Source organism: Hypanus sabinus, chromosome 8, assembly GCF_030144855.1.
Source record: "Hypanus sabinus isolate sHypSab1 chromosome 8, sHypSab1.hap1, whole genome shotgun sequence".
Lineage (NCBI taxonomy): Eukaryota > Metazoa > Chordata > Chondrichthyes > Myliobatiformes > Dasyatidae > Hypanus > Hypanus sabinus.
The window spans coordinates 23,310,605-23,332,546 of record NC_082713.1 but is presented as its reverse complement, the minus strand read 5'-3'; the positions used below and the strand labels follow the sequence as shown (position 1 = coordinate 23,332,546).

Here is a 21,942-nt window from a genome sequence, read left to right as displayed (position 1 = left end):
GCAGAAATGGGTGAATTACCTTTATGTTTACACGAGTGATACTGAGCGATGGTTCACATATGAGGACTTAAAGTTGGTCATCCAATATTAGCAAAGTTAGTGTTGGGAGCACTGTATTCGTAAGTCCTCTGTTTTGGGCAGATGAGAAATGAATGGGAACAAAATCGTGGGTTGTTTGATGTGGATTATAGTCCCAGTGTGCCCTTTTCTGATATTCCTCCATGGTTTTTCCCTTTGCCTGTGGTTGATTTAAGCCTACAAGAAAAGATCAAGATGAAGATTGATTGTTTATCAGTGGTCATGTAGTTCAGCAATATATGCAAGGCTTCTTAAATATGGTTCAAAAGATCCAGTGACAAATCACTCAAGTATATCTATTTATGCTCCAAAGTTACAGGTGATTATTAAGAAAAGATTATCAGATAAAGTATCAGTGTTCATGTCTGATATGGTTGCTATGATTTTAGCCTGGGAATGGGCTTAAGAAGAATACACTGAATATGTGCTCTGATTCATTCTCTGCTTTGACATTTGTTAAAACAGGTACTTCAAACTGTAGACCAGACAATCTTTTAGAGATTGGACAAAATCTGTTGAGGCTGTGGGGTCTAGGTTTATTTCTAATGGGTCCCTGCTTAGTTTATTCAATATTTGAGTAATATTGTAAATATAATGTTTGATTAAGCATTCTTTGTTTGTTTATATAATTTTGGGTTATATGTAAAGGTACATAAATGGCATACGCCATTACCACTCACTAGCTATGCTGTTCCTGGATTGTCCCTTGGCTTATACTTGGATCTCTTCAAACCCAACATCAGAAGGTGTTTGCAGGTCAAACAGCTGAGACAAACTGAGGGATCCTCAAACAAGGAGGCTTGATGCTTCACTCCTGGGCACACAGTTTTGGAAGACAGAACTGGCCCACTCTCCTACACAGTGGAGACTGCGTCTGATGTCATCTGGAGATGACACCTCAATCGGTCGAGGAGAGCAGAGTCATTTATTAGCGAAGGAAGGTGTCCAGTGCTGTCAGTGCTTTCCGCAGTTCCAGAAACTCCTACAATGACCTCGGAATATACCCCAGAACCTGAAATTGTTGCACAGCCACGTGTTCCACTCACCAAGCAGAGTAATGCCACCCCCCACCCCACCCGTTGTCAGGAAAGACGTTATCCCACAAGGGTAAGAAATCCCCCACAGCGATTATATGTTTAGGTCAGAATAGTGTTGCAATGAGTGACTGGGAGCAGGACACCGACATGTGGATAGCATTAACAGTAGTGTGTTTATTAACAGTTGCCAGGAAGGCTGGAGAGTGAGGATTAGATACTTACATAGACATGAACATGGGCAACAAACCAGGGGAGCCTGGACTTGGACCCGGACACAGGACTTGGACTTGGACAAGGAGCCTGGACTTGGACTGGGAGTAGCAGCAAATGCCCTGAAATACTCAGCTGGACACGAGACGACAAATCCGCACAATGACAGACAACTCATATCTTGGCTTGGAGTGGCGGCAAACTGCCGGCAAAACCCAGCTAGACACGAAAACGACAGAATTCCCGAAGCAACTTAGAGTCTACGATTCTCGGCAGCCTGGAACATGCATTGCCACGCTGGCTGAGGTGACGGTCCACCCCGAGTAGATTTAAGCCGGAGTTTTTATGCTGCTGGTTCGGTTGAGAATCAGGTGCCTCAATCAAGGAGCCCGGTCGAACACGGGGAAAAGGAAATTAACAGAAATGAGGACCCAACAGACAGACCGTGACAAATAGGGTGCAATGTATTCAATATTTCAGTAATATTTGAGAAATGTAAATATACTTGATTAGGCTTTGCTTGTTTACATAGTATGGGTTACATGGAAGAAGTACATGAATGAAATACATCATTGAGCCGCCACGACATATGTGAGGCACCTCACTATAGAAAAACTATGTAGATAAAACATACCCCGGCTCCTGTGTTTTCTTTTGATTTGTTTCTAGAGTTACAAAACATAACTCCTGCCCACCTTGAGGTTGAAACAAGTGAGGTGGCAAACCTTCTAGTCAAACACTCACTAACAATTAAGGATGTAAATGTACTGGTACCTTTGTACGTACGGGAGATGAAAGCCATAATTAAAAAGTCAAGTCAAGTCAAGACACTTTTATTGTCATTTCAACCATAACTGCTGGTACAGTACATAGTAAAAACGAGACAACGTTTTTCAGGACCATGGTGTTACATGACACAGTACAAAAACTAGACTGAACTACGTAAAAAAAACAACACAGCAAAAGCTACACTAGACTACAGACCTACACAGGACGGTGTAAAGTGCACAAAAACAGTGCAGGCATTACAATAAATAATAAACAGGACGATAGGGCAAGGTGTCAGTCCAGGCTCTGGGTATTGAGGAGTCTGATAGCCTGGGGGAAGAAACCGTTACATCGTCTGGTCGTGAGAGCCCAAATGCTTCGGTGCCTTTTTCCAGACAGCAGGAGGGAGAAGAGATTGTATGAGGGGTGCATGGGGTCCTTCATAATGCTGTTTGCTTTGCAGATGCAGCCGCAGTGTAAACGTCCGTGATAGCGGAAAGAGAGACCCTGATGATCTTCTCAGCTGATCTCACTCAGGGTCTTGCGATCTGAGATGGTGCAATTTCTGAACCAGGCAGTGATGCTCTGGATGCTCTCAATACAACCCCTGTAGAATGCGATGAGGATGTGGGGTGGAAGAAGGACTTTCCTCAGCCTTAGCAGAAAGTAGAGACGCTGTTGGGCTTTCTTGGCTATGGAGCTGGTGTTGAGGGACCAGGTGAGATTCTCCGCCAGGTGAACACCAAGAAATTTGGTGCTCTTAACGATCTCTACTGAGGAGCCTATAATGTTCAGTAGGGAGTGGTCACTCCATGCCCTCCTTAAGTCAACAACCATCTCTTTTGTTCACATTAAAAGACAGGTTGTTGGCTCTGCACCAGTCCGTTAGCCGCTGCACCTCCTCTCTGTAAGCTGACTCGTTATTCTTGCTGATGAGACCCACCATGGTCGTGTCATCGGCGAACTTGATGATGTGGTTCGAGCTGTGTGTTGCAGCACAGTCGTGGGTCAGCAGAGTGAACAGCAGTGGACTGAGCACACAGCCCTGGGGACCCCGTGCTCAGTGTGATGGTGTTGGAGATGCTGCTCCCGATCCGGACTGACTGAGGTCTCCCAGTCAGGAAGTCTAGGATCCAGTTGCAGAGGGAGGTGTTCAGGCCCAGTAGGCTCAGCTTTCCAATCAGTTTCTGAGGGATGATTGTGCTGAATGCTGAACTGAAGTCTATGAACAGCATCTGAATATATGTGGGTTAGGGCCAGGTGGAGGGTGGTGGCAATAGTGTCATCTGTTGAACGGTTGGGACAGTACGCAAACTGCAGGGGGTCCAGTGAGGGGGGCAGCAGGGTCTTGATATACCTCATGATGAGCCTCTTGAAACAGTTCATGATGATGGATGTAAGTGCAACGGAATGGTGGATGTGATCACTGTGGCAACAAACAAAGTAGGGATAAAAATTGAAAGGACGACAATTATATAAAATTCAGAGGATAGTGAGCACTCAACTGGGAGACCAGTATAACAGGAGGGAATAAATTATACTGGCAAGTTTAAGAATTGGACATAGTAGTTCTGAGCAAGGAATTTTTCAACCTATATGCACAATGAGGGCATTTGTAGTGAGTACTCTAGATAAGAAGCTGTGAAGTGTATATTGTTTGAATGCAGATTCTATGATTGTCAAATTAAGATCTTGGCGACAGGCACAGTTTAACGTGAATCATTTATACAGATATCACTGTCGTTGTAATGTGTATTTTACACATTGGACATGTTTTCTGAAAAGTATTAGACATTTTGCTGTTATTTGAGGTTTTTTTTGTGGTGGGGAGGGGGAAATTCTTTTCTCTTTGTACCACACTACAGCTCAATTAATTCTTCCATTTGTGCCGTGTTGTAATACGTGGGCATCATGGTCTTGTGGCAAACTTTTCTGCAGAAGTGGTTTGCCATTGCCTTCTTTTGGGCAGAGTCTTTACAACACAGCTGACCCCAGCCATTTTCAATACTCTTCAGAGATTGTCTGCTTGACATCAGTGGTTGCATAGCCAGGACTTGTAATAGGCGCCAGCCGCTCATACGACTATCCACCACATATCTAGGTCAGGTCAGATGTATCAGTGTTACAGTGCAGTTACAAAGGCATGAGAGAGGAACTGTCCAAAGTTGATTGAAGGGAATGCTAGCAGGGATGATGGCAAAGCAGCAATGGCTGGAGTTTTTGAGGGAACTTGAAATGCACAGTATAGATACATCCCAAAAATGAAGAAGTATTCTAAAGGGAGGGTGAGGCAACTGTGGCTGACAAGAAGTCAAAGACAGCATAAAAGCAAAAGAGGCTACATATAATATCACAAACAATAGTGGGAAGTTAGAGGATTGAGAAGCTTTTAAAAACCAACAGAATGCACCTAAAAAAAGCCATAGTGAGAGAAAAGATGAATACGAAGGTAAGCTAGACAAGAACATCAAATAGGATTCCTAAACGTGTTTTTCAGATATAGTAAGTGTAAAAGAGAGGCAAAAGTGGATATGGGACTGCTGAAAAATGACACTAAACACAAAGAAATAGTGGATGAACTTACTAAGTATTTTGCTACAGTCTTCACTGTCAAAGACACTAGCAAAATGCCAGAAATTCACGAGTGTCAGGGGGCAGAAGTGAGTGTAGATGCTGTTACTAAGGAGAAGGTGCTTGGTAAACTAAAAGGTCTGAGGGTAGATAAGTCACCCTGACCCGATGCTGTGCACCCTAGGGTTCTGAAAATGGTAGCTAAAGAGATTGTGAAGACATTGGTACTGATCTTTCAAGAATCACTACATTCAGGATTGGTTCCGGAGGACTGAAAAATTGAAAGTATAACTCCACTCTGTACAAAGGGAGAGAGGCAAAGAAAGGAAATTATAAGCCAATTAGCCTGACTACAGCGGTTTGTAAGATACTGCACAAGGAAGTAAGCCAAAGTCATCATGGTTTCCTTTAGAGGAAATCTTGCCTGCCAAATCTTGGAATTTTTTGAAAAAAATTACAAGTTGGATAGACAAAGGAGTGCAAGTGGATGTTGTCTAGATGATTTTCAGAAAGCCTTCGACAAGGTGCCGCACGGGAGGCTGCTTAACAAGGTATTACAGGAAATATAATAATGTGAATAGAATATTGGCTGACTGTCAGGAGGCAAAGAATGGGAATAAAGGGGCCTATTCTGGTTGACTGCCAGTGACAAGTAGTGCCCTGCAGGAGACGCTATTAGGGCCACTTCTTTTCACATTATATGTTAGTGATTTGGATAACGGAATTGATGGCTTTGTGGAAAAATTTTCAGATGGTACAAAGATAAATGGAGGGGCAGGTAGTGTTGAGAAAACAGGAATTCTGTAGGGAACTTGAGCAGATCAGGAGAATAGGCAAAGAAGAGGCAGATAAAATGTAGTGTAGGGAAGAGTATGATCATGAGCTTTGGTAGAAGGGTCTCGGCCCGAAATGTCGACAGTGCTTCTTTCTATAGATGCTGCCTGGCCTGCTGTGTTCCACCAGCATTTTTTCTGTGTTGCAAAGGTTTTTAAATTCATTTTGGGGATGTGGGTGTTGCCAGATAAGCCAGCATTTATTTCCCATCCCTAGTTCCCCTTCAGAAAAGGTAGACTATTTTCTAAATGGAGAGAAAATTCAATAATCAGACCTGAAAGTCCTTGTGCAGCATTCCCTAAAGGTTAACTTGCAGATTAAGTCATTGGCAAGGAAGGCAATTGTAATGTTAGCATTCATTTTGAGAGGACTAGAATATAAAAGCAAAGATATGATGCTGAGGTTTAAAACCACTGGAGTATTTTGAGCAGTTTATGCCCCTTATCTAAGAAAAGATATGCTGGCATTGGAGAGGGTCCGTATGAGATTCACGAGAATGATTCTGGGAATTAAATGTTCAATGTAACTTTCATTTGATGGCTCTCAGCCTGAACTTGGTGGAGTTTAGAAAAATGAAGGGTGATCTCATTGAAATCTATTGAATATTGAAAGGCCTAGATAGGTTAGATCTGGAGAGGATGTTTCCGATTGTGGGTGAGTCTAGGACCAGAGGGAACAACCACAGAATAGAGGGTCACCCATTTAGAACAGAAATGAGAAGGAATTTCTTTAGCCAGAGGGTGGTGAATCTGTGAAATTCATTGCCACAGGCAGCTGTGGAGGCCAAGTCATTGAGAATTTTGATTAGTCATGGTGTCAAAGATTACGGGGAAGAACCAGAAGAATGTGCTTGAGGTAGGTAATAGATTAGCCATGCCAGAATGGCGGAGGAGACTCGATTGGCCGAGTGAACTAATTCTGCTCCTCTGTCTTACGGTCTCTTGGAAAATGAAGAAATCCCGTAAAATGCATGAAAAACTACACAGAACAAAGAGCGACAAGCATCCAATGTGCAAATGAGGAAATAAACAATACGGAAATTTGAGCTGCAGAGTCTCCGAAAGTGAGCCCATAGACTGGATACAGTTCAGCGCTTGAGGCAGGTGAAGACATCCACGCCGGCCCAGGAGCACGATGGTTGTAAAGCAAAGTTGTTCCTGAACCAGGTGGTGTAGGAACCAAGACTCCAGCATCTCCTGCCCAATGGTGGTAGCAAGAGCAGTGAAGCAGTAGTAATTATATCATATAACTGGTCATGTTATGATATCAGCACTGAGTTGCAGAATCTACCTAAGTAATGGTTCTGGGAAATATGTTAATTTATTGATAGTTTGTTAGGTTATTGAGTATCTGATTTAGCACAGTACTATAACAACTATGCCAAGAGAAAGGGAAATTAATATCTGAATATAAGATGATTAAAATTACTTCTGCCCAGATGATCACATAATTCCGGCCGTTTTTCCAGCTCTGTTTTGCAGATCATGTGATTTGCAGACGCCAGCCTGTCAATGGTAAATCAGGTAACATTTCATTAAACTGATATACTAGCCTTCCCTACAAGGATAAAGTACATACCTCAATTGCCATTATATTGAAAATGTTAAAACCGGCTGTTGGCCACCACCAGTGAAGCTGTTGCTTTTCAGATGGGACAATAAGCTGAGCCCTCTCAGGGATATGTGCACTGGTGCTATTGGACAATGAGTGAGAAGGCAATATTCTTGTGGCTTGCCTCAGATTTTTTGTCACCCAGATTACTGGAGTAGATATCCTGCCTTAGTCTTGGGTTAACTTTTTAAAGTTCAAATTTCATGTGGATAGGGTGGTGAAGAAAGCTTTTGGTATGCTGGCCTTTATAAATCAGAGCATTGAGTATAGGAGTTGGGATGTAATGTTAAAATTGTACAAGGCATTGGTGAGGCCAAATTTGGAGTATTGTGTACAGTTCTGGTCACCGAATTATAGGAAAGATGTCAACAAAATAGAGAGAGTACATAAGAGATTTACTAGAATGTTACCTGGGTTTCAGCACCTAAGTTACAGAGAAAGGTTGAACAAGTAAGGTCTTTATTCTTTGGAGCGTAGAAGGTTGAGGGGGGACTTGGTAGAAGTATTTAATATTATGAGGGGGATAGACAGAGTTGACGTGGATAGGGTTTTTCCATTGAGTGTAGAGGAGATTCAAACAAGAGGACATGAGGTGAGATTTAAGGGGCAAAAGTTTAGGGGTCATACGAGGGGTAACTACTTTACTCAGAGAGCGGTAGCTGTGTGGAATGAGCTTCCAGTTGAAGAGGTAGAGGCAGGTTTGATTTTGTCATTTAAAAAAAAATTGGATAGGTATATGGACAGGAAAGGAAGGGAGGGTTATGGGCTGAGTGCAGGTAGGTGGGACTAGGAGAGAGTAAGCATTTGGCATGAGCTAGAAGGACCAAGATGGCCTGTTTCCATGCAGTAATTGTTATATGGTTATATTCAATGTAAAATTTATTATCAGAGTATATACATGTCACTACATACAACCCTGAGATAATGTCTTCTATGGAACAGTAACTGCAAACAGGGCCAATAAAAGAGCAAGAGCATAGAAAGCAACAAACTGCAAATGCATATACTTATAAATAAATAGCAATAAATTAGCAGAGCATGAAATAACAAGATAAAGTGTCTTTAAAGTGAGATCATTGGTTGTGGGAAAATCTCAACAGATGAGTGTAGTTATCTTCTTTTGTTCAAGAGCCTGATGGTTGGGGGGGGGGGGGTAGTAACTTATTTATCTAGAATGATAGTGTTGTACATTTCCTTTCCCTCCCTCCCCCCCCCCCATTCTGACTGTGAACCTTATCTACAGTAATATCTCTTACCTGCATTGGGTCTGTATCCCGGCACTCCCAAACAAAGTACCACTCCAAATACCTTTTAAGCATTTAGGTTGCATCTGCCTCATTAGCCTCCTCTGACGGCTAACTGCTCATTCCAGATAACCATCACAACCTTTCAGATAAACTTATCCCTTAGGTTGCCTTTCAATTTCTCCCCTCTAGCGTTGTGTGCACTGTGAGAAATATTCTGTCTATCATGTCTACGTTGCTTGTAAACTTGTAAGCCTCAGGCTCTGTGTAGCACTGACAATTAACCCAGTTTATAAAACTTCTCCACACACAAAATGCTGGTGGAACACAGCAGGGCCAGGCAGCGCTGTCAAAAGTTTCGGGCCGAGCCCCTTCGTCAGGACTTCCTCGTGTTTATAAAACTTCTTCTTGTAACTACAGCAAACCCGCCCCCCTCCTTCCAGCTGAAAAACAATTCACTCCCCCTCTCATCCTCTTCTATTCCCACTCTGGACTCTTACCTCTTCTCACCTGCCACAGGGTTCGGTATTGGGACCACAGCTGTTTACGATTTACATCACCGATTTAAATGAAGGCATTGAGAATAACATCAGCAAATTTGCAGATGATACTAAGCTGGGTGGCAGTGTGACATGTGATGAGGTTGTTAGGAGAATTCAGGGTGACTTGGATAGGCTGGGTGAGTGGGCAGATACTTGGCAGATGACGTTTAATGTGAATAAGTGTGAGGTTATCCACTTTGGGAGTAAGAACAGGAAGGCAGATTATTATTTGAACGGTGTAGAGTTAGGTAAGGGAGAAATACAAAGAGATCTAGGAGTCCTTGTTCATCAGTCACTGAAGGTGCATGAGCAAGTGCAGCAGGCAGTGAAGAAGGCTAATGGAATGTTGGCCTTTATTACAAAGGGAATTGAGTACAAGAGCAAGGAAATCTTCTTGCATTTGTACAGAGCCCTGGTGAGACCACACCTGGAGTATTGTTTACATTTTTGGTCTCCAGGGTTAGGGAAGGACATCCTGGCTGTAGAGGAAGTGCAGCGTAGATTCACGAGGTTAATTCCTGGGATGTCTGGACTGTCTTACGCAGAGAGGTTAGAGAGACTGGGCTTGTACACTCTGGAATTAAGGAGATCGAGAGGGGATCTGATTGAAATATATAAGATTATTAAGGGATTGGACAAGATAGAGGCAGGAAATATGTTCCAGATGCTGGGAGAGTCCAGTACCAGAGGGCATGGTTTGAGAATAAGGGGTAGGTCATTTAGGACAGAGTTAAGGAAAAACTTCTTCTCCCAGAGAGTTGTGGGGGTCTGGAATGCACTGCCTCGGAAGGTAGTGGAGGCCAATTCTCTAGATGCTTTCAAGAAGGAGCTGGATAGGTATCTTATGGATAGGGGAATCAAGGGATATGGGGACAAGGCAGGAACCGGGTATTGATAGTAGATGATCAGCCATGATCTCAAAATGGCGGTGCAGGTTCGAAGGGCCGAATGATCTACTTCCGCAGCTATTGTCTATTGTCTTGATCCAGTTGTTTACTAAGCCCACATCACCTGCATTGATCAAGAACAACTCTTCTCAGCATCTGCAGAAACATAGATTAAACTCCCGAGAGACGTCAAGGGGTCTGTGCTATGATTGAGTGTCTTGATACCAACCCCTCCTTCCACTGATGGAGACAGCATTAAACAGTATAGTGTTTGTGTGAATAAAGGGATGCAATTAACCTGCAAACTTTGATTTAAAATATCATAATGAATTGCCAGCCCAAGTCTAAGGATTTGTTTTCAGGTCTGACCTCATCCCCATAGGTCAGACTAGATAAGGACAAACTTCCCCAAAAGAGCAATAGAGAACCAGATCAATTTTTAAGACCGATTCAGAAGATTGTGCTCATGGTGAGTAATTGCAACAGCTTTTTATACCAAGCTTGGGCTGATAGGATTTAAATTACTGAGCTTCTGTGATGGCACTTCAGCTGATCTTTTTAGATCTCCGTGGATGCTTAACCACTAGTCCACATTACCCATTACTTCTAAGATTCTTAATTGGCTTTGAAACATTTTGTACGCCTTTTGTTATGAAAATACTCGATAAATATCCATTCTTAATGTACCTGATATAATCAGTTTTTTTTTGAAAACCACACTCATTTGGGATGGGGGAATAATTTGCCTTCCACTGTATGTGCTAAGTGTGCAACTCCTGCATGTTGTACACGTAAAATAGATAAAGGGGAGGCAGTGGATGATGTATATTTGTACCTTCAGAAGGCATTTGACAAAGTCCTGAATGTGATTCTGCTTATCAAGTTAAGAGCCCATGGTATTAACAGGAAAGTTACTGACATGGCCGATTGGTAGGACACAGCGAATGGGAATAAAAGGATCCTTTTCTATTTGGCTGCCAGTGACCAGTGGTGGTCCTCAGGGATCAGTGCTGGGACTGCTTTTTATGCTGTGTATCAATGATTTAGATGATGGAATCGATAGCTTTGTAGCCAATTTAGCAGATTATATGAAGATTAGTGGAGGGGCAGGTAGTTTTGAGGAAACAGGAAGGCTGCAGGACTTAGTTTAGGAGAATGAGTAACTGAGATACAATGTTGGAAAATGCATGGTAATGCAACTTGGTAGAAGAAATAAATGTGCAGACTGTTTTCTAAATGAGGAGAAAATCCAAAAATCTGAGATGCAAAAAGACTTTAGAGTCCTTGTGCAGAACACGCTAAAGGTTAACTTGGATTCATTTCAGGAGGTCTAGGATACAAGAGCAAGGATGTGATGCTGAGGCTTTATAAGATACTGGTGAGGCCTCACCTTGAGTACTGTGAATAATTTTGGGATCCTCCTTTGAATAAAGATGAGCTGATGTGCCGGCATTGGAGAGGGTTCAGAGGAGGTTCACAAGGATGATTCCAGGTATGAAAGGGTTACCATACGAAGAATATTTGGTGGCTCTGGGTCTGTACTCGCTGGAATTCATAAGGATAAGGAGGGATCTCATTGAAACCTTTTGAATGTTGAAAGGCCTAGACAGAGTAAATGTGGAAAGGATGCTTCCCATGGTGGGGGACTCTAGGAGAAAAGGGCACAGCCTTAGGACAGAGGGGCATCCATTTAAGGCAGCGATGCAAAGAAATTTCTTTAGCCTGAGGGTGGTGTATTTGTGGAATTTATTACCACAGGCAGCTGTGGAGGCCAGGTCATTGGGTGTATGTCAGTGATATTAAATCTGATTTTTTTTACTATCAGCCAAAGCTGATACTTTCAATACCGAAGTGTTAGTAATTACTGCACAAAAGCCCTTAACACTGTGATAGCAAACACCATATACAATTACCCTCCAGGAGAAATAAGCTGGAAACTGAGGCAGGAAACGTATTTTTTCCTGAAAGAGATTACCAAGAAAAACAGCAGAAGCTTTATCAACAACATCCTAAAGGCAAAGAAAGGGTTAGGTATTGAACCAATGAATGGAGGACTGGGAATTGGTCAGAAGTTAACTGAGGAGAACTGTAAGATTTATTGGCAAAATATAAAGGGAAGGCAACTTATATGAAGCAATAAAATGGTGCAAATTTTTTAAATGTGGTTATTAGTGCACAGGGATAATTGTTTACTTAATTATAAAAATGGAAATACATGTTTATAATTTTATTATGTACAAAAAACATTTCCCTCATTTTATCATATTAAGAAATCAGGATGGAAATTATTAGGTAGCCAAACAATTTTGGTTATATTTTCATAGTGTTTTAGATTGGTATGATCCACATGAGGTATTGTTTCTGCTATGAAAGGTAGCAATGTAATTTTTGCTTCAAGTGAAAATATTGAAAGCAGGCCAACATTTTTGAAGGACATGTACAGTTTTAATATATGTACTCAGTTTTCATAAAGATGTTTAGTAACTCAGTATACAGCAGGTGAACAGCGCAAACACTTCAACTAATACAAAAATATATATACACAATACAAATAAATTATGTTAACATCTTCAGAACACACTCAGAACCAACACATTTCAGCACAAGGTCATTCCATCATTGTTAAAAGATGACTCCCTCAAACAATCTGGTTTTCTCTATGTTCTGCTATGGAAGAAACAATATAACATTGAGGTACTTTATTATATACACTACATACAGATGTGTATTGATGCAAAGGTGTTGGATATCATTCAGAATAGAAGAAGATTGAGCATCAAGCATTAGAATATTATATCATGAAAAACATTTTGCCTTGGTCCTATTTAATTTTTTTTTAATATTTCAAGTCCTTTGAATTCATTAAAGGTTCCTAAGAGGGAGAGTGGATAAGCCACCACAACCTTTTAAATACTTCCACTGGTGTGCATCTCAAATAGCCTCTGAAAACTAAGTCCAGCTCCTGGCCTTCACGTGTAGTTTAGCTACTAAGTTCAGAGAACCATTTATTTATGGGAGGGCAAAGGTAGGTTATTGGCATCATATAACCAGTCACTTTGGGCAGACGAGGCTCATTGGCCAAGGTTATCAGCTCATCTCGGAGAAGGAAATCTCTGATCTCAAACTTCTGCTGCCTTGCAACTCTACCCGCTATGGGGTTCACCCCTGGAGTAAACCCCAAGGAAAAATCCAGATTGTGTCCATAGGGGAGTTCTATGCTGAGTTCAATGCTGACTGGCAACTCCTGTGATGCCACTGGTGCAAGCTACATTGGTCTCTGCCATTCCTTTGGATTCACCAGCTGCAGGGAGATGGGGACCCTGCAGCAGGGGCAACTGCTTTGTTTTCCGTATTGTTCTGACCTGGTGTGCGTAGACAACTAGCAAGGAAGCAACATCCATCATTGACTCTAATCAATGGATGGCCTTTTGATTTACAACTATAAAACCAATTACAGCCCAACTTAATAATGTAGCCAAGCAGATTGCTGTAACACGCATGAAAATGCAAGGTGACAATTGTATATTTTGAAACATGATAAGGCAAACATAGCTGACGGTTTGTCAGGAGAACAGACAGGGAGAAAACGGACACTGGCCCATTTATTCAATGGCCATTTTGTTAGGTACAGCTGCTCATTAATGCAGTTGTCCAAACTGTCAATCATGTGGCCTAGTGGATTAGCTTGCCTTCGGAGTTTCAGGATTTTGTGGCCCTGGAGTCAGGCAGATTTGAGGTTGATGCCTCAGCAGGAAATCGACGTGGGAGACAGAAGACCTCTGACTGTGTGCCCAGAGACCCGAGTTCTTTGGGTACAGAGATTGGAAAAAGGGATGCAACGGACTTTTAACATTGTCGATCAGCAAGTTCTGTTATGTCTCCCCCTCACTGTGAAATGGAGACACCTCTTTTTCCCTTATTAGGGAGAGAGGGAGCCTATGGTACGTCGAATACCGGGTGAACGAGTAGTCTTCAGGGTACTGCAAGTCTGTGTCTTTATTGATGCTTTGCTGCATGCTTGAGTGCTCAGTGGGGGGGGGGGGGGGCGGATGCTGATGGGGGAAGGGAGATCGTTGCTTTGCTGCTGCTTACATGTGGGAGGGGGAGCTAGGGGGGTTGAGGTTCTAACATTTAATTGTCATTCATTCTTTGGGACACTCCTCTGTTTTTGTGGATGGTTGCGAAGAAAAAGAATTTCAGGATGTATATTGTATACATTTCCCTGACATGAAATGTACCTTTGAAACCTTTGAACGCAATACATAAAGGCATCCAGACATGGCCAAGAGGTTCAGTTGTTGTTTAAACCAAACATCAGAATGGGGAAGAAATGTGATTAAATGTCTTTAATCGTGGATTGATTGTTGGTGCTAGATAGGGTGGTTTGAGGTTCTCAGAAACTGCTGATCTCCTGGGATTCTCACACCTAGCCGTCTCTATAGAGTTTAGAAAGAATGTTGTAAAAAAAAAGAACAGTGAGCAGCAGTTCTCTGGACGAAAACACCTTGTTAATGAGAGTGGTCAGAGGAGAAAAGCCAGATTGTTTCAAGCTGATAGGAAGGCAACAGTAACTCAAAATATCCAAACATTACAATGCTGAGTTGAATGACTGAAGTGTGGCTTTCTAGGCCTTTTCCAAAGTCAGTTAAGGGCCTGGAGTCATATTGAGGGCAGACTGGACACGCACAGTCCATTTGCTTCTCAGGGCTTTCAAGACAAATATCATTTCACATTCTGATCTTGGATTTTCATTTCCAAATTAATTTAACTGGTCAAATTTAAGCCTCCTCAACCTCCAGGCTGGGAGTCAACCTCCGGCATTTCACATAAGGCCAGAATTTTAGACAATAGGCATTTGGATAAGTGGACGCCAACTATTGCCTCAGCATGATTAATGGTGTTCACCAAAATTCTGGTGAACAATTGGCTGAGGTAATCATCCTTAATGTCTTGCAGAAAGGATTTTGAACAGGCAAAAGGAATAAAAAGGAGCTCAAAGAAAAGGCATTAGCTGATGTTCTGATATCGTGAGAGGAATGTCCTAAGTCAATTCTAGTTTATCCTAACTTTGCGATGCAAACTAAAGCAAGAAAAGTGGAAAACGAATATCAGCCTAGGCAGCCAAGAACTTTTGCTGGAATGTTTCAACATAAGAAATTGAGAGAGAAAGGAGTGTGACAATCATACCAGGTACAATATCCATACACGCAGTCCAATTAGGTCATGGGCTGAACTCCGACATGTGAGTTATTGATTTCAAGGCTGTGCATCTGTGTAGAAGCAGTTAGCTCTGCTCATTGCTACCATCAAAGTGGAGGTACAGGAGCATGAAGACACTCACTCAACAGTTTTAGGGCAGCTTCTTCTCCATCGCCATTAGATTTCTGAATGGACAATGAACCCATGTACACTACCTCACTTTCTCTTTGCCCTCCCTTTGCACTACTAAGTGTTGTATACACATATAATTTCGTATTGTAATTTATAGCTTTTTATTATGTATTGCAATGACTTGCTGCCACAAAACAGCATATTTCATGATACATGCCAGTGATATAAAACTTGATTCTGATTTTAATTCAGCTCTGTCGGTCATGGTAGAAGAAAGACTGCGGTTCAGACGGGAGGCAGACACTGCATAGCCACCTGTGTGAAAATCCGGATAGGAACGACGCAAATGGACAAACAGAATGAAAGGAAAAGAATCATTACAAGAGGCAGCATGGGCAGTATTATAGTTGAGATGTACAGTCCTAGTGACCAACAACTTTTTAAAAAATTTTAAGTATCTGTCTCAGAGGTCATTATTCATATTAAGTTTAAGATTTCTAAGAGTATTTTCGCTTTTTGCCTAACTTTGACCTTGTGCCAGTAGCTACCTGTAGGCTAGTCAACTGGCTTCAATGTTGTCCCCACCTCATACCTTCACATAAGCATCTCCAGCAGAAGTTAATGGGAGGCCAAGATAGGCCTTTTATTTTCTCAACAAGTGCAGAAGATGCAAAAAGATTGTAATGCTTGGGTCAACAAATCAGTGCCCAGGAACATTAATCTTGTTATTCAATATTGCCGATTTTATAGCAATGCCTTCACTTACTTGTTTTTTAAGGAAAGATCCTTAACAATGAAATACAATTACATGGAAACCTTCACCATTTAGCTTGTATTTTTGGCTCATATGTTCCCACTCTGGAAATTCACCTGCATCATGGTTGAAAACCACTATTTCTGCAGAAAAGACAAAGATGCAATATAAGGTGCATTGGTAGTTCAGTGGTGGAAATCTCGCCTGCCACGTGGGAGGCCTGCGTGCAATTCCCAGCTGGTTTGTGGTTTTGTGGGAGTCACGGTAGTACAGCAGTAAGTGTAACATTTGATTACAGTGCCAGGGATCCTTGTTCTGCAAGCAGTTTGTGTGCTTTCCCCTTGTTTGGTTTCCTCCAGAATTCCACAGATGTATGGATGAATGGGTAAATTAAGTCTATTTGGGCATAACAGACTTGTTACTGTGCTGTATCTCAAAAAATACTTGAACGTTAGATCTAGTTCTGTCCATCCACAAGGAGATGTTACTAAAGGTGACATTAATTGTTCAAAATATCTTTTTTCCCTCCTTCCATTAAATTTTAAAGTTTTACTCTAAAACTATATTGAAATGCAGGGTAACACACACAAGATGCTGGAGGAACATCTATGGAAAAAAGTACAGTCGACTTTTCGGGCAAAGAGCTTTGGTCTGAAATGTAGACTATACTCTTTTCTAAAAATGCTGCCTTGTCTCTTGAGTTGCTCCAGCATTTGTGTGTGTTGCTCAGATTTCCAGCATCTGCAGATTTTTTCTTGTTTGTGATTGGAATGCAGGGTGTCCCTTTCAGCTCCTTGAACACTGCAACATTCATGTCACAGCACTTCAGGATGCTAATACCTAATATAATTTCCATTCCCTTCACTTGACACCATGCAAATTTAATCCAGATTGGACGCCTTCGTTTTATGCAATTGGCTGCAAGTTGTAATATTTCACTCAGTCACAAGATGGCAGGAATGAGATATTGTTTCCATTTAGTTTGTAATGTCTCTGATAAAAAAAAGTTACATGTTTGAAATGTACCAGACTGAGACATTCCAAAGGTTTTGTGAATACAATCCATCAGGAACTCGAGGACCACAAAATCTAAAACTAATAATACAACTCCAGTTGCAGACATTGAGCTTATGACTATGGGCACAAATGCTTAACTTTTCTCTTCCTCCCACCACAGAAGCGTTTCGAACAGTATCATATTGGGTAGCTGCAGTGAATTACAAAGCAGAAAAGATTCTCAGACATCATTTTAAGAAAAGTCTGGTTGGGAATTTGCAAATAAGGGTAAAACTTTTCCTTGAAATAATGGAGAGTTTTCCCAGTCTGGAGAATCAGTAACTAATGGACACTGTTTCAGAATGAGAGGCATGAACGAACATAAGAAAAATGGGTGTAATTCTTTGGAGCTCACTCTGAGAGCTCTAGCTCTGAATATATTTATGATGGACTTGGGGCAACCAAGCAATGCACTCTCCCAATGCAAAGTGACATCCAATTGTTCATTTCACAGTACAGAATTTCCAAGAACTACGTTAAACAGTTCTCTTTATTCTCAGCACTTTGCCTACTTTCCTTGATATGTAAGTTAAACTCATTGAATTGTGTCTAGTTACACAAGCGAAGATGATCGGAGAACAGGCCACTATTGCTCTTTTCTAATCATTAACAGGTCCCGTCCTTAACACCCACTTGTCTTTAGTTCATTCTGCTTTCAAAGGTGAAAGCGTTGCATGCTTTGAAGGTTGAACATCTGTCAAATGTCCATTAATTCTGTAAGGGTGTTCTGCAGAACAAATTGAGTTATTCCAGTCCTCTAGGAGAAACATGGACTGGGGAAATCAACTCATTAATAGTACTCCTATCACTGTTATAGACATTAAGAAGAACAGATGCTGGGACCTTGATACAAGGCTGACAGAGTTGTGCCAATTTTGGTCATTTCTTGATACAGCTCAATGCAATTCATGCTCATTCATGGAAGTACATCAGGAAAATGGGAATCAACTTGATTTGGATAAATGAAATAAACTGTCTTAACTTATGCTGTACTTTCGATACAAATTTTGCATGACCTCATTAAGGATGCTGCCTTATTTTTCTGTTTTCAGTTCTGTACTCGACTCCCTCATTTCCCACACCTATGGGGATTCTCCTAGTCTCACTGCTCCAAAGAAAGTTGTATGCTTGCTCATATTTATAACTGTATCTTCGTACGTCATCTTGACTGCAATCTTCTGCCTGGCTTTCAGTGGGCACACCCCAGCTGTGTAGCAGGTATTGAATTTCGACTTGCGGTTTTCAATGCTGCGTGTACACTGCAAGAATGGCTTGTCGTCTACAAGTACCTCGTGGCTTGCAAAGTCAGTAAAGTTAATGTAGTAAACCTGAGAAAAATAAAGAACAATGTGTGAACCATGTCCTTAAAATAGAAAACAGTCAGTTCATAATTAAGAATCTGATATGAGGTACCGTTTTGGGTCTAAACAATATATACTCAGGGGCCACTTTATTATGCACACCTGCTCGCTAACGCAAATATCAAATCAGCCAATCATGCATCTGCAACTCAACGCAGGTATTGTCAAGAGATTCAGTTGTTGTTCAGACCAAACATCAGAATGGGGAAGAGATCTGATCTAAGTGACTTTGATCATGGTATGATTGTTGGTGCCAGATGGGATGGTTTGAGTATCTCAGAAACTACTGATCTCCTGGGCATCTCATGCACAATGATCTCTAAAGTTTATGGAGAATGGTGCAAGAAAGAAGAAAAAACAGCCAGTGAGAGAGAAGTCTGTGAGAGAACACACCTTATTAATGAGAAAGGCCAGAGGAGAATAGCCAGATTGGATCAAATTGACAAGAAAGTAATAGTAGCTCAATTAACCACATGATACAACAGAGGTGAGCAGAAGAGCACCTCTGAGCACATAACACATTGAACATTGAAGTGGATGGGCTACAGCAGCAGAAGACCAGAAACATAGGGCCACTTTATTAGGTACAGGAGGTAACTAATAAAATGGCCACTGACTGTATTGTTGATCCCATTAGCAATGTCCTGACCTTTTGGCAGGTGTGTTGTGCAGAGGAAGTATTATAATTGTATGTTTGGCTGAAATAAACACATGGAGCAGCATTTTTTAATGGAAACAAGAAGACTGGCAGATACCAATATTTGAAACATTGCTGGAGTTACGATCAGCCCTTTCTGTACATCAGTACATCAACACTACCTTCAGAAGTGCTACAACATTGGCTTTGGTACCACTGCTGGGAGATCACAAATGAAACAACTATTAAAGATGGCAACAAATGTTCTATTTTCAACTTCATTTTCTACCAAATGTATTTCTCTCTGAAATAATAATCTTTCAGAAAGAATACTTAGCATTTAGTTGCTGCTAGGCCATTATCCCTCACTCTGGGGCACAGGCTCCCAAACTTTTTTATCCCATGGAGTCTTACATTAACTGAGGGTTCCTTGGACTTAGCCTCTTATCTTCTCAGAACCTTTTCCACCATCCAAAAACCCTGCCCATGTGGGGATTAAACTCACACTATAAATTTGTATTGTTAAACCAACCCCTATGGGGCCCAATTCAATTATAAATCGGTTCAGTCATTGACAGATGCAAACAGCATAAGTTTGACTTGACTGATAGTTAACAGAAACAAAAGGTTAAAAGTTGATACACTTTTCCTTTTCTAATTTTATACTTGCCAAACCAAGCAATGTCAGGATCAGGGAATAAAGTACCCTCAATTTTTCCATTTGGCATTGTTGCTGAATAAATCAGAGGCTTGATTTTCTCTGGGAATTAAGTATTTTCCACAATCTGGAAACACAAACAGCAGCAAGGACTCACAATCAGCAGATAAGCAGTGTGCTGCTTCCAGACGACAAAAAGAATTCCATTCACACAACTCACACTGCAGTGACTTTATACTGGATGCTTTAGAACTTGTTGGGAACTTCACCCGACATGTGAGACTTTGCTCTCTATAAAATGCTTTTTTTTTCTGGCAAATGAGCACAAATGTTGTGTGCTATGCACAAATTGTGTGTAGTGACATTTTCAACTTCACATCTTGAAGAAAAAACAGTCCATACTTATTCACAGAACAACCACCTCCATGACCTGCATCAACACGTTGACATCGTGTGGAGGCTTGCGTGCTTCAAGGACTCCATCGGGCAATGCCAACTCAGGGCCACCCATGTTGCAATGGCTGTGGACAAGATGCCAGATGAAGATTGATCCAACCCCAGCTTCCGAACAGACAGACACATATCAGCCCCTCCTTGGCCACAGTTCACCTTGAATCAGTTCAACTTCTCAACATATACTGGCTCGGTTGTCGCCCAGAATAAAAAGGTCCATGTTCACAGTGCCCAGAGTCAGTCCTCTTTGAAAAGTATACTAAACTCTGCACATTGATGAAGGAAGAGCAGTAGATGTAGTGTATATAGATTTCAGCAAGGCATTTGATAAGGTATCCCATGCAAGGCTTATTGAGAAAGTAAGGAGGCATGGGATCCTAGGGGACCTTGCTTTGTGGGTCCAGAACTGGCTTGCCCACAGAAGGCAAAGAGTGGCTGTAGACGGGTCATATTCTGCATGGAGGCCGGTGACCAGTGGTGTGCCTCAGAGATCTGTTCTGGGACCCCTACTCTTTGTGATTTTTATGAATAACCTGGATGAGGAAGTAGAGGATTCGGTTAGTAAATTTGCTCATGACACAAAGGATGGTGGTGTTGTGGATAGTGTGGAGGGCTGTCAGAGGTTACAGTGGAACATTGATAAAATGCAGAATTGGGCTGAGAAGTGGCAGATGGAGTTCAACCCAGATAAGTGTGAAGTGGTTCATTTTGGTAGGTCAGATATGATGGCAGAATATAGTATTAATGATAAGGCTCTTGGCAGTGTGGAGGATCAGAGGGATCTTCGGGCCTGAGTCCATAGGAAACTCAAAGTTGCTATGCAGGTTGACACGGTGGTTAAGAAGGTGTATCGTGCATTGGCCTTCATCAATCATGGGATTGAGTTTAAGAGCCACAGGATAATGTTGCAGCTACATAAGACCCTGGTCAGACCCCACTTGGAGTACTGTGTTTAATTCTGATCACCTCACTATAGGAAGGACGTGGAAACTATAGAAAGGGTTGTTACGTCTGCAGCCCCCTCCTTTGTGAGAATCGCAAGATCACTATTGGGTTGAGTCAGGAGACCCAGGAAATGAGAGGGACACGTGCGGAATGTCTCGTTCCCCCAGCAATTTAAAGCTACGGGACACGGCCATTGTCTCTTGGAGACAAACTTGTGGATTGGAAATATTATGCTACGTGGAAGCCCTCAGGCAAAGTGGGCTGGTTGGGGGAGGGATTGCATCACCCCCAACCTGATTGACATCTGCGACCCTGTGAGTCAGGATAAAAGAGGGTCAGTGGGAACAGCCCCTCAGACACAGCAGAAGAAACGCTAGCGATCCCGTAATAGCGGAAGCGAAGCCATTGGAAGGAGGCCCCATGCGTTCAGTTCCGTTGCCTGGAACTGGTGGCTTGTTCCATGGAAAACGGCTTTTAGCTAACAACGGGGAAACCAACTCCCACCCCCCACCCCCCCACCCCCCCGACTCAAAGGATTGGCATCATAAAAGACCCGGGCAAGTTTAACCCGTCTCTCTCTTAAACCCAAAACGCTGCAGCTTGGATGAACTAACAGTGACTTTTATATTTCCATCGGACAATACATTATCCCCTAGACAACGATAGAGCTATTTCTTATTGGTTATCATTATACCCGAACTTTTAGATTTAGTATTGACGACGTCTATTATCTGTATGTTTGCATTAATCTTACTTTTGTGCCCCTTTTTCAATAAATACTTTTAAAAATAGTACCATCAGACTTCAATGGACCTCTCTATCTTTGCTGGTAAGTGACCCAGTTACAGGGTTACGTAACAAAGTGGAGTTCTCGTCTCGCGATTTGACACTAAATTGGAAGGCCAGTGAATCGAGCTTGTAAGTCCAAACTTGGATCTGGTTACGCGGGTAGCCAGACGGGAAAC

General features: G+C 41.9%; 1 protein-coding gene across 1 annotated transcript in view; it reads right to left on the bottom strand.

Annotated features, from left to right (window-relative positions):
• Positions 1 to 12,213: 12,213 nt before the first annotated feature.
• eda (ectodysplasin A) overlaps positions 12,214 to 21,942 on the bottom strand; it is a 250,529-nt gene continuing 240,800 nt past the window's right edge. Inside the window, exon 8 of the mRNA XM_059976828.1 lies at positions 12,214 to 18,251. Coding sequence (XP_059832811.1) covers positions 18,006 to 18,251 — 246 coding nt within the window. The 3' untranslated portion in view covers positions 12,214 to 18,005. The remainder of the gene's footprint in view (positions 18,252 to 21,942) is intronic.